General features: G+C 40.1%; 1 protein-coding gene across 3 annotated transcripts in view; it reads right to left on the bottom strand.

Moving 5' to 3' along the window:
• Nucleotides 1-280: 280 nt before the first annotated feature.
• C15H11orf65 (chromosome 15 C11orf65 homolog) overlaps nucleotides 281-13328 on the bottom strand; it is a 120109-nt gene continuing 107061 nt past the window's right edge. For all 3 annotated transcript variants that reach the window (XM_015474607.3, XM_059875076.1, XM_059875077.1), the window contains 2 exons: nucleotides 3723-3778; nucleotides 281-730 (listed from right to left, as the gene is read on the bottom strand). In XM_015474607.3, the coding sequence (XP_015330093.1) occupies nucleotides 579-730; nucleotides 3723-3778 (208 nt within the window). In that variant the 3' untranslated portion in view covers nucleotides 281-578. The remainder of the gene's footprint in view (nucleotides 731-3722; nucleotides 3779-13328) is intronic.

Here is a 13328-nt window from a genome sequence, read left to right on the forward strand (position 1 = left end):
TGCAGTCCATGAGGCTGAAAAGAGTCGGACACACCGGGTGACTAATCATAGCCATTCCCTTCTCCAGGGGATCTTCCTGATCCAGGCATCGAACCTGGGTCTCCTGCATTGCAGGCTGATTCTTTACCATCTGAGCCACCAGGGAAGCTGGCTTTCAGATTCTAATAAAAGGAGAACTTGCTACACTGCCCTTTTTCCTTTTTTAATGAAAAAAGGGCTCTGCTCGATAGAAATGCACAAATAATGAATGCTTTACATGAAGAAGAAAAACAGTCTGACTGAGGGGTTTTTTTTTGCACCTAAATATATTTTTATTTAAGTGTAATTGTTAGACTACAGTTTCTCAGTTTCTCAGGATAACAGGATTAATTTCTACATTTTCCATGACTACTGTATTCAGTCTGGTGTTCTATTTCTGTTTAATCTTCCTTACTTAATTGGATTAGAGTCTGTGTCAAGAATATAGAAGTCATTCCAGCCAGAATAAACTATCTCTTGACTGTAACTGATGGAATCAGAGCTGAAGGGTTATAGCTCAGAAAGGAAATTATAGTTTATAATTACATACTTTTATATAATTATATTCTATAAGTGGAATCAGGCTTTAGTCTAGTAAAATGAGGCTCTTCATAAATAGTTTCAAATGAAGTATCTTTTTGTGTTTCCTTTGCCTCTTCCAATGTATCTTCATAGTCATGTATTTTTTCTTGTGCTTTCTCAAACCTGAAACCTAGAGAGGAATGACAAACATTTAGAAAGATGCCAGACGTGACAGGATATAGCTCATTCAATATGCTACTGTGTGCCAGGTAAGGTCTATTCCACATTCCTTCTCACCACTCTTAGAGCAGATATCTTTGTATCCTGTATTTCTGAGATCATTCTACATTTCATGACCATGTTTCATTGTCCATCTTTAAAAGTCTCTGTAGGATCTGTGTTTGAGGTTTGATCTACTACTAGATAGCCATATATATATATATATATATATATATATATTTTTTTTTTTTTGCTAGCTCTGTAATTTAAAGCAAGTTACTTAACCTCTGTCTCAATGTCCTCATCTATAAGATAGGAATAATAATAGCACATGCCTCGGCTTATCTTTGTGAGAACTAAGTGTGATGGTGAAGGTAAGGCATTTAGTTAGTGCTCCACAATCAACCATTAGCTAACAATTCTTTATTTACAAAGAAAAACCTTTTCTGTCCCTAGAGCTAAAGTTTTTTCAAATTCTGAATTTTGATTTCCTCTTGCTTCTTGCAGAAGTGGCACATGCTCTCTCCCCTTTTTACTGCCAGCATCTGCAATGTATTACCTGCCTTCTGTTCTGATGCAGATCTCCATTACTTAAAACTGCTTTCACATGCTCTTATGCTCCTTCCAATTAGTGTTATATCTTTTCTCTTTTTCCCACAATAATCTTTTAGCCCAGTAAATAATATTCTCTGCTTCCATTTTGTACTTGTCACTCTTTTATATTTTTTTATTTGCCTTTGAGACTCTACTGTGTTCTACACACTGGGAATTCAGTAGCAAACAAAACAGATAACTTGCCTTCAAGTAAAGATAGTTGCCTACACCTGTTCTCCAGAAGGCCATCAACTGCATGAAGCCCCTGAAGTGAAGCCACAAAGTGTGCTTGAGGACCAGGCAAGATTGCAGTGATGCTAAGTTGTTGTGAGTGAGGGGGAGAGAGTGGGACGTGTTAAGGATGAAAAGCTAAACCAGAGCCGGAGTGCCATGATAAAGTTAGGGTTTTATTCCAAGTGCAGTGGAAAACTAAATGGCAGCAGGGGTAGTCATCATTAAGACTATGGTGTCTAGAGAGTATGGTTTCTAGAGCTACCCAGTCTCAGTTCAAATCCTGGCCCTCACAGGGACTGTGTGACCTTGAGCAAGTAACTTGGCATCTCTTTAAAATGTGGATAATAGAACCTGTCTCATTGGGTTGTTCTGAAGATCAAATGAATCAATTTTATAAAGCACTTTACGTTATGACCAACCTAGATAGCATATTCAAAAGCAGAGGCATTACTCTGCCAACAAAGGTTCGTCTAGTCAAGGCTATGGTTTTTCCTGTGGTCATGTATGGATGTGAGAGTTGGACTGTGAAGAAAGCTGAGCGCTGAAGAATTGATGCTTTTGAACTGTGGTGTTGGAGAAGACTCTTGAGAGTCCCTTGGACTGCAAGGAGATCCAACCAGTCCATTCTGAAGGAGATCAGCCCTGAGTGTTCATTGGAAGGAATGATGCTGAAGCTGAAACTCCAGTACTTTGGCCACCTCATGCGAAGAGTTGACTCATTGGAAAAGACTCTGATGCTGGGAGGGATTGGGGGCAGGAGGAGAAGGGGACAACAGAGGATGAGATGGCTGGATGGCATCACTGACTCGATGGATGTGAGTCTGGGTGAACTCCAGGAGTTGGTGATGGACAGGGAGGCCTGGCGTGCTGCGATTCATGGGGTCGCAAAGAGTCGGACACGACTGAGTGAACTGAACTGAACTGAAGACAGTACTTAAACATGGTAGTTGCTAAAGAAAAGTTCGTTAAATAAGAGTTTTGTTTTAATTATGCTGGTTTAAATTTGTAGATCACTATCTGTTGCATGGGGAATGGATTGGAGGAGAATAAATTTGGAGATGTTGCAGAAGCCCACAGAAAACGATGGCAACTTGGACTGTGGTGGTGCCAGCGAGCTGGAAATAAGTAGATAGGTTAAGGGCCTCCCTAGTGGCTCAGTGGTAAAGAATCCACGTGCAATGCAGGAGACTTGGGATCGATTCCTGGGTCAGGAAGATCCCCTGGAGAAGGCAATGGCAACCCACTCCAGTATTCTTGCCTGGGAAATCCCAAGGACAGAGGAACCTGGCGGGCTACAGTCCATGGAGTCACAAGAGCTGGACACAACCTAGCGACTACTCCACCACCACCACCGAGTGCACACTATGCACCAGGCACTATAATAAGCTCTTTACACGTGTTATCTCATGACCTCACAGCAATCCATGAGTTAAGTGCTATTGGTATTTTCATTTTATAGATGAGGAAACTAAGCTAGTAACTTGCCCGAGATTATACAGCCAGGAAACAACAGAGCAAAAAATCAAAACCAGGAAGTCATGAATTCCACAATTAAAGCCTCTTTGTTTTACTGCCAGTCACAGCTGACAGAGGGACAGAACTCATGCACTCAAATTATATAAAAACTATAACTAGGCTTTGGCTATGTTAGAAGTACTCATACTTCTGGAATAGCATGTATTTTGCCAGGTCAAATTTGCTCATTAAAAATTATTACTGAAACATGAGATATGCAACATTTTTAAAAGAGGATTCATTTTTTTAGAAAATAAAAATTTTATCCAACTCTAAACAAAATGTAAAATTTCCTTCTATTTCCAAATAACAGTTATATATATAAAGGCAAAAATGACTTGGTAAATTTATTTATCTGTATAGTGTGCTGAGTACAGAAGTGTTTGTAAGGTACTTCGAAATATGTACATGTGTGGAATGTATTGTTTTGGTTTATAAGAATTTCCCATTGGAGAAGGAAATGGCAACCCACTCCAGTAGTCTTCCCTGAGAAATCCCATGGACAGAGGAGCCTGATGGGCCTGGGGTCACAAAGATTCATACTTGACAGAGCAACAAACCACGCACACACACACACACACACACACACAATTTCCCATTATTGCTAAAAAATCACCTACTTTTGAAGTTAGCTGAAGAGTTGCTTGTAGCAATTTCCTTCCAGTTGGCAATGTACCTAAGCACATTATATAGGCATTCATTAAATTAAGTCAACTTATTAGTAAATAATAAAGTGGTTCATTAGTACATACTTAGACTACTTCTAAAATTCTACTTTCTCTATGAAACCATAGATTAATGATTATAAATTCACTAGTCCAAATGCTTAATTTCTTGACTTCTCATCTCAAAGTAGCTCTCATGCACCTGAGGCAACCCCTAGGACAAGGAATTGTAAGAGGTATGAAAATGGTGCCCACCATCTACCATATTGGTGCCCTTTGGCCTCCCTCCAGCACACATCTCCTCATGTTATACTGTTCCATTCTGCTAGATCATGTCCTCAACTGAGTGACAGCTAAGATGTTGGTTAACTTCTAAATTCAAAGTATGAAGGGAAAATTTTTGAAAGTCATGGGAAAACTTCAACAACAAAACTTTATCCTTGGTTCTGGATTGCCAGACCTACTGTCTCTGACATGTAAATTTAAATCATTTGGTTTATGATCTTCTTAGAGCAATGATGCTGTCTTTGCTGTGTCCAGTAAACACGAGATCATATTCAAGCAGGGTATGTGCAGCTGCCACTTGAGTTCCTTAAACAGAGACTGACATATGGAGACCAGAGTAGCCTGAGAAGAGGTGGACAGGGAAGGACAAGTATGGTGAGCTGAGGGAAAGCTCCAAGGGCCAGGTTTCCTGTGACTTATTCCATCTCATTTTAGGCTCTGTATCCCCCTTTCCCAAACTTCCTTTCTTATGACTATGCCCAAGAAATCAGGTAAGAAGTTGATCACAGCAGGTGCTAAAAAGAAGTGTTTGAGAAAGGAGGAGGAGGACTGAAATTGTCATGTAATTCAGAAAAGGCTGATTTTTACTTGAATTACTTTTACTCTTGTTAACATTGTATTCCTGAATATTTTGTTATGTGAAGGTATAAATTATGCAACAGTGTTTAATTGTAATTAAGTACTGTGTCTAAGGGCTTCCGGGTGGTACTAGTGGTAAATAACCCACCTGCCAATGCAGGAGATGAAAGAGACTCGGGTTTGATCTCTGGGTTGGGAAGATCCCGTGGAGGGAGGGCATGGCAACCCACTCCAGCATTCTTGCCTGGAGTATCCCAGGGACAGAGGAGCCTGGTGGGCTACAGTCCACGGGGTCACAAGAGTCAGACATGACTAAAGTGACTCAGCACACATGCAGTGTGTCTAATGTCATCCTCTTCTTGTTACTACTGCCTCTTTTTGCTCCAAGAATTCTATGGTGGCAAGTGGAATACTCTGCTGCTGCTGTTGCTGCTGTTGCTGCTGCTGCTGCTAAGTCGCTTCAGTCGTGTCCGACTCTGTGCGACCCCATAGACGGCAGCCCACCAGGTTCCCCCGCCCCTGGGATTCTCCAGGCAAGAACACTGGAATGGGTTGCCATTTCCTTCTCCAATACTCTGGGTCACTGTTAAATGAAAAGATGCAAGATAATAGCAGGTGGTATAAACCCCTTCCAGGATCTTCAGCAGTATGTGAACTGAGAATTTCCAGATATATAAACTGGATTTAGAAAAGGCAGAGGAACCAGAGATCAAATTGCAAACATTCATTGGATTATGAATGTTTGCAAAAACATTCATGTTTTTTCAAAAAAAAAGTAAGGAAATTCCAAAAAACAGCTGCTTCATTGACTACGCTAAAGCCTTTGACTGTGTGGATCACAGCAAACTGTGGAAAATTCTTAAAGAGATGAGAATACTAGACCACTTTACTTGTCTCCTGAGAAACCTCTATGTAGGTCAAGAAGCAATAGTTAGAACTGACAGAACAACAGACTGGTTCAAAATTGGGAAAGGAGTACATATATCAAGGCTGTATATTGTCACTCTGCTTATGCAGTGCACATCATGCAACGTGCCAGGCTAGAATCATTTCCAGGAGAAATATAAGAAACTTCAGATATGTAGATGATACCACCTAACGGTAGAAAGTAGAGGAACTAAAGAGCGTCTTGATGAGGGTGAAAGAGGAGAGTGAAAAAGTTGCCTTAAAACTTAAGATTCAAAAACTAAAATCATGGAATCCTTCATAGCAAATAGATGGGGAAAAGTGGAAACAGTGACAGACTTTATTTTCTTGGGCTCCAAAATCACTGCAGATGGTGACTGCAGCCATGAAATTAAAAGATGCTTGCTCTTTGGAAGAAAAACCATGACAAACCTATAACAGCATATTAAAAAGCAGAGGCATCACTTTGCTAATAAAAGTCTGTATTGTCAAAGCTATGGTTTTTTTCCGGTAGTCATGTACCAATGTGAGAGTTGGACCGTAAAGAATGCTGAGCGCCAAAGAATTGATGCTTTCAAACGGTGGAGAAGACTCTTGAGAGTCATTTGGACTGCAAGGAGATCAAGTCAGTCAATCCTAAAGGAAATCATCTTAAATACTCATTGGAAGGACTGACCCTGAACCTGAAGCTCTAATACTCTGGCCACCTGAAGCAAACAGCCAACTCATTGGAAAAGACCCTCATGCTGGGAAAGACTGAGGGCAGAAGGAGAAGAGGGTGACAGAGGATGAGACGGTTGGATGGCATCACCAAATTAATAGAAATGAATCTGAGCAGACTCTGGGAGATGGTGAAGGACAGGAAAGCCTGGTATGCTGCAGTCCATGGGGTTGCAGAGTCAGACACGACTTAGCGACTGAACAGCAACAACAGGATCTCTTAGTTGATGGTTCAATCTGGCTTAACCTTAAATTTAGGCAGACTTTGTGCTTTCAGTGGCTGCTCAGGAGCACTAAGAGAAGGGGGTATCCATCACCATACTTTCTTAGATTTGTATACTGAAAGATCTTTATTTCATCTTCAAGGAGCCAAGATAAAGGACCTTTGATTAACTATATGCTAAACCCTGGCAGTGGAGAAGGCAATGGCACCCCACTCCAGTACTCTTGCCTGGAAAGTCCCATGGACGGAGGAGCCTGGTGGGCTGCCATCTACGGGGTTGCACAGAGTCAGACACGACTAAGCGACTTCACTTTCGCTTTTCACTTTCATGCATTGGAGAAGGAAATGGCAACCCACTCCAGTGTTCTTGCCTGGAGAATCCCAGGGACGGGGGAGCCTGGTGGGCTGCTGTCTATGGGGTTGTACAGAGTCGGACACGACTGAAGCGACTTAGCTTCAGCAGCAGCAGCAAACCCTGGCAGTGTGGGGCACGAACATATGCTATATTTAAGGGTGATTACTGACCCTACTTTACCTGAGATCAAGATATGAATTTATTCAATTCTTTAAAAAGAACTTCTCATAAGGAATATGATAGTAGTAACCAATAAGAAATCAAATCTTTACAAATAGAAGCAACAACTTGATTGTATCATTTTCATGCTGTTTATATCATAAAGTTGATCTCTCTTTCTAAGAAATTTTTGGATTTTTTTTTTAAGATATTAGCAAAGTATAGACTGGTTGGATCTCTTTGCTGTCCAAGGGACTCTCAAGAGTCTTCTCCAACACCACAGTTCAAAAGCTTCAATTCTTTGGCAATCAGCTTTCTTTATGGTCCAATTCTCACATCTATACATGACTACTGGAAAAACCATAACTTTGACTAGATGGACCTTTGTTGGTAAAGTAATGTCTCTGCTTTTTAATATGCTGTCTAGGTTGGTCATAACTTTTCTACCAAGGAGCAAGCATCTTTTATTTTTTTATTTTTTATTTAAATTTATTTATTTTAATTAGAGGCTAATTATTTTACAATATTGTATTGGTTTTGCCATACATTAACATGAATCCGCCACAGGTGTACATGTGTTCCCAATCCTGAACCCCCCTCCCTCCTCCCTCCCCGTACCCTCCCTCTGGGTCATCACAGTGCACCAGCCCCAAGCTTCCTGTATCCTGCATCGAACCTGGACTGGCAATTTGTTTCTTATATGATATTATACATGTTTCAATGCCATTCTCCCAAATCATCCCCACTCTCCCTCTCCCACAGAGTCCAAAAGATGTTCTATACATCTGTGTCTCTTTTGCTGTCTCGCATACAGGGTTATCGTTACCATCTTTCTAAATTCCATATATATGCGTTAGTATATTGTATTGGTATTTTTCTTTCTGGCTTACTTCACTCTGTATAATAGGCTCCAGTTTCATTCACCTCATTAGAACTGATTCAAATGTATTCTTTTTAATGGCTGAGTAATATTCCATTGTGTATATGTACCACAGCTTTCTTATCCATTCATCTGCTGATAGACATCTAGGTTGCTTCCATGTCCTGGCTATTATAAACAGTGCTGCGATGAACACTGGGGTACACATGTCTCTTTCAATTCTGGTTTCCTTGGTGTGTATGCCCAGCAGTGGGATTGCTGGGTCGTATGGCAGTTCTATTTCCAGTTTTTTAAGGAATCTCCACACTGTTCTCCATTGTGGCTGTACTAGTTTGCATTCCCACCAACAGTGTAAGAGGGTTCCCTTTTCTCCACACCCTCTCCAGAGTTTATCGCTTGTAGACTTTTGGATCACAGCCATTCTGACTGGCGTGAAATGGTACCTCATTGTGGTTTTGATTTGCATTTCTCTGATAATGAGTGATGTTGAGCATCTTTTCATGTGTTTGCTAGCCATCTGTATGTCTTCTTTGGAGAAATGTCTATCCTAAAGGAAATCAGTCCTGAATATTGGAAGAACTGATGCTGAAGCTGAAGCTTCAATACTTTGGCCACATGATGCAAAGAACTGACTCATTGGAAAAGACTCTGATGCTAGGAAAGATTGAAGGAGGGAGGAGAAGGCGATGACAGAGGATAAGATGGTTGGATGGCATCACCGACTCAGTGGACATAAGTTTGAGTAAGCTCTGGGAGTTGGTGATGGACAGGGAAGCCTGGCGTACTGCAGTCCATGGAGTTGCAAAGAGTCAGATATGACTGAGCAACTGAACTGAACTGAACAAGGGTTGGTGAGACTGTGGAGAAATTTGAACACTCCTATATTGCTGATTACTCAGCCACTTTGGAAAGCATTCTGGCACTTCCTCAAAAAGTGCCATGTGACCCAGCAATTCCACTCCTAGATATATACCCAAAAGAATTGAAAACAAGTGTTCAAATACTTGGACACAAACATTCATAACAGCCCCATTCACAAGAGCCAAAAGGTGGGGAAAAAACAAATCTCCATCATCTGATGAGTGGATAAACAAAATGTGGTCTTTCCATACAATGTTAACTCTAATAGATACAGTGCTAAATGTTATACAGCCATAAAAAGAATTGAAATCCTGATACATGCTGCAACCTTGAAAACTTTATGCTCAGTGAAAGAAGCCAGACACAAAAGACCACATATTGAATTAATCCATTTATATGAAATGCCCAGAATAGGCAGATCGAGAGAGACAGAAAATCTCTAAAGCAGGGAGGATTGAAGGGAAATAGGCAGTGACAGCTAATGGGTATAGGATGTCTTTCGGCGGTGATGAAAATGTTCTCAAATTGATTGTGGCAACAGTTACACAACTCTGTAGATATACTAAAACCATTGAACTGTTTGCTTTGAATGGGTGAACTGGATGCTAGGTGAGTTGTATCTCAATAAGAAAGCTGTTATTAAAAACACACCTAGCTAAATTGCACACTATGACCAGAGAAAAGTACATGCGTAGAGAAAAAAAAATTCAAATTTTAAAATGCTTTGTAATGTGATCATATAATTATAATGACAGAAGTTTTTAATGAACCCAATTAATGGAGAGCAATTAGCACAGGAATTTCCAAGTTAATTTTGTGAGCATTCCATATGGTCTTCAGTAAAGATTCATTTTATCAGTTTCAAGCCAGACTTAGAACATCTGGAGACGAGGACTGAAGAAGTAGGATACAACGTTCCCTAAAAGTCCAGTGTAGAAAACAGATTAGGAAGGTGACTGGCAAGCACACAGTAGGTCTGCATTCATATTAGCCAAGCAGAGATTTCTCGTGTTACATCTGAGCCCCTTCTCTCTTCTCCCTGGCAGTTTCATTCTCTCCTGTAACTTTGACTTCTTCTGAAGTCATGATCCCAAGGCTGTTTTCAGCATGAAGCTCTTTCCTGGCTTTCAGACTCCTGTAGCTATCTGCCTCTTGTAAATAATAAAGCTTATTAATAAACTGTGTTCGTTGCTATTAAAAAAAAAAAGATATTAGCAAAGTAAAGTGTATGTGGGATCTATCACAGAATTTAACATCTTAATGGCCTGGGGAAAGTCCCTAGCCGAGAGGTAATATAACCACTTGTCTTAGAAGTCAAAGGGGCAAGTTCAGACATAGACATTACCCATTGAGAGCTCTCGCCAAATAGAACATCAGAAAATTATTTAAGAAAGCCTAGCTGCTGATGACTTAATGTGTTATGTTAAACTTCACTTGCAGTTTGAAAACTATGAAGATTCTGGAAGAGAAACATCTATCTCATTAGAAAATATGCCCCTGAAAATCCAGCGGGATGAATGCCATGAGAAGCAGAGTGGCCACTGTGTGATATTGTAGGTGACTCAATATCGGCAGTGCAGGCATTGCTTTTTATTCTAAGTGCCTGCAGCAATGTGCCTCTGGATACTACAGAATTTATGAGGGTACTCGTCACTGTCCTTGATTCCAAGAGTGAAGTTGGCCTTTCCGTTCTTCAAAATTATAATAGTATTTCACTCGATCGCTCTTGTTGCCCCCGCTCGTCTGGAGATGTACACAGTCTCTTTCCAGGAGAGATCCATCTGCCGTAAAAAGGGTCTAGCACAAAAGCCTTTGGGAAGAAACTGGTTTGTATGGCTCAGTATCAGTGTTCAACACATTTATGTCATTCTAATGGTCCAACTATCAAAAACTGTCTAGAGATTTTGAAAGATTCTCTCCAAGGAATTAGTGGCTGCCAATTCAGAGAAAATTCAGTCTTTGAAATTCTCTTCAAATAAGGTTTTATCAAGCCAGTTACAAATATCTAGAGAACTACAAAGATCTAAGAGGAAAGTAGACTGTGGAGACCATAAATACACCGGGAAGAAGGTATTTATACCTAATGTCTGCTCTTGGCTAGGGGAAAGTCTTTGCAAATTTTGATCTTACTTGAGCTAATCAGTAAGTTGTGGTCTGTGAGAGTGTTAATCACCGTCATGTCCAACTCTTAACAACCCCATGGGCTATAGCTCAACAGGCTCCTTTGTCCAGGGAATTCTCCAGGCAAGAATACTGGAGTGGGTAGCCATTTCCTCCTCCAGGGGTCTTCCCGACCCAGGGATCGAACCCAGGTCTCCTGCACTGCAGACAGTTACCATCTGAGCCATCAGGGAAGCCCCTGTGGTCTGTAATACTACTGAAATATTCCCAAATAATCATGCTGGATTCCATTTGAAATTTCTGTTGTCCGGAGCTCATTAGAAAAACTTGCTTTCTAACAGTTCCAAGTTGGTCCCAAATTATGCTCAAGTCATAGACTGAACTGATAGACGTATATAATTTGGAAACATCAGTAATCTACATTTTTTACAATGGAAAATTAGAGTAGTGTCACCATATCAAAACTAGATGTGATTGTCCTACTCCATATACAGTACGTGATACCAGAAAACCACTTCAGGTCTTCCTGGTTTGGTCTGTTTTTATTCTTTTCTCCACAGTGGGAAGCCATTAGGAAACTTCTTCACCTACCAGTGAAGGGTGTTAAGGGATAACAGTGGGGAAAGTCTTGTGTAGCCTGAGATGTCTCTTTCTGTCTTTCCTTTGAACTCAATGGTTTTATTCTTTTTTTTTTTCAAACTTTAAACCTTTTATTTTATATTGGGATATAGCTGATTAACAATGTTGTGGTAGTTTCTGGTGAACGGTGTAGGGACTCAGCCACACATACACATGTATCCGTTCTTTTCAATATAGGATAGTAGATATGGATTATTTGTAATCTTTCACTGAAGCTTGCTGGCTCTTTGCTGAATTAGTCAACTGTATAAAGGAAAAGCAGAACAGGACTTCAAAAGTTTACCTGAGAGAATTCTCTATCCTGCCCTTATAAATTCAATCAAAATGGACCTCTCCTACCTCTCTCTCTACCTTCGTAGGAAAGCAAAAAGCACAGCATCACATCTCATTCTTGGATGTCATTTCTTGCCTCATTATTACCACTTGTATTTATTCAGTGCTCCAGAAACCACAAATGTGCTGTCTGTAAGGAATCTCAGTACTATGTCTGGATGAGATAATGGGGTTATTGAGTCATAAAACCTTTGTACTACTTATTAAAAAGTACTTTAGCACATCCGTTATGGATAATTAGCTCTTTATTCCTTCTCATGTTTTCTTTTTATTTTTCAAGGTATCTTTCCCATAATTATCATTTTTTCTGTGTTTGCATGTGTGTTAGTTGCTCAGTTGTGTCCGACTCTTTGAGACTCCATGGACTGTAGTCTACCAGAGATCCATGGGATTCTCTGCGAAAGAATATTGTAGTGGGTTGCCATTTCCTTCTCGTATATTCTTATTTTCTCATTTTCTTTTTTTGTTAGTCATTCTTCCCCTTTTTTCTTCTTTCCTCTTGGCTTTTCTCGTTGTTTTCTTTTCTGCTTCTTCTGGCCTCTTTTTCTCTGGTTTATGTTCAATAGTGTGAGTGCATGCTCAGTTGCTCAGTCATGTCTGACTCTTTGCAACCCCATGGACTGTAGTCTGCCAGGCTCCTTTGTCTACGGGATTGATTTTCCAGGCAAGAATACTGGGTTGGGAGCCATTTCCTCCTCCCTCCAGACCCAGGGATAGAACTGGTGTCTCCTGCATCTTCTGCATTGGCAGATGGATTCTTTACCACTGAGCCACCTGGGAATTCCCTGTTCAATGGCAGTCAACCTAGTTTTTCCTATTTCATGTTTTTATCTCCCTCTTCCGACTTTCTTCCTTTGTCTTACATTTCTTTACTTACACTATCTTTATTTTTTCTGATTCTTCATCCATACAGTATTCACATCATTATTGTAGCTGAGTAAATACTGAATATTTTTAAAGCTTTATTGAGATATAATTCACATACCATAAAATGTGCCCATTTAAAGTGTACAATTCAATGGCTTTTTAGTGTATTCAGAGAGTTGTGCATCCATCACCATGATTGATTTTAGAACATTTCATTACTCCAAAAAGAAACTTCACACCCCTTAGCCACCACTTCCCAATCCCCACAAATCTCTAAGCCCTAGGCAACCACTAATCTACTTTCTATCTCCATAAATTTGCCTGTTCTGAACATTTCAATACAAATGGAGCCATACAATCTGTGTTCCTTTGTGACTGACTTCTTTCACTCAGCAGGCTCATCAAAGTTGTAGCATTTCTTTTTATTGCCAAATAATATTTCATTATTTGGATATGTCACATTTTAATCATCAGTTCATGAACAGATTGTTTCTAATTCTTGGCTATTATGAATAACAATGTTATGAACATTCATGTAAAGTTTTTATGGACATGTGTTTTCATTTCTCTTGTGTATATATTGAGGAGTAGAAATGCTGGATTATATGGCAACTCAAGTTTGAACCATTTGAG

The sequence above is a fragment of the Bos taurus genome, chromosome 15 (assembly GCF_002263795.3).
Source record: "Bos taurus isolate L1 Dominette 01449 registration number 42190680 breed Hereford chromosome 15, ARS-UCD2.0, whole genome shotgun sequence".
Lineage (NCBI taxonomy): Eukaryota > Metazoa > Chordata > Mammalia > Artiodactyla > Bovidae > Bos > Bos taurus.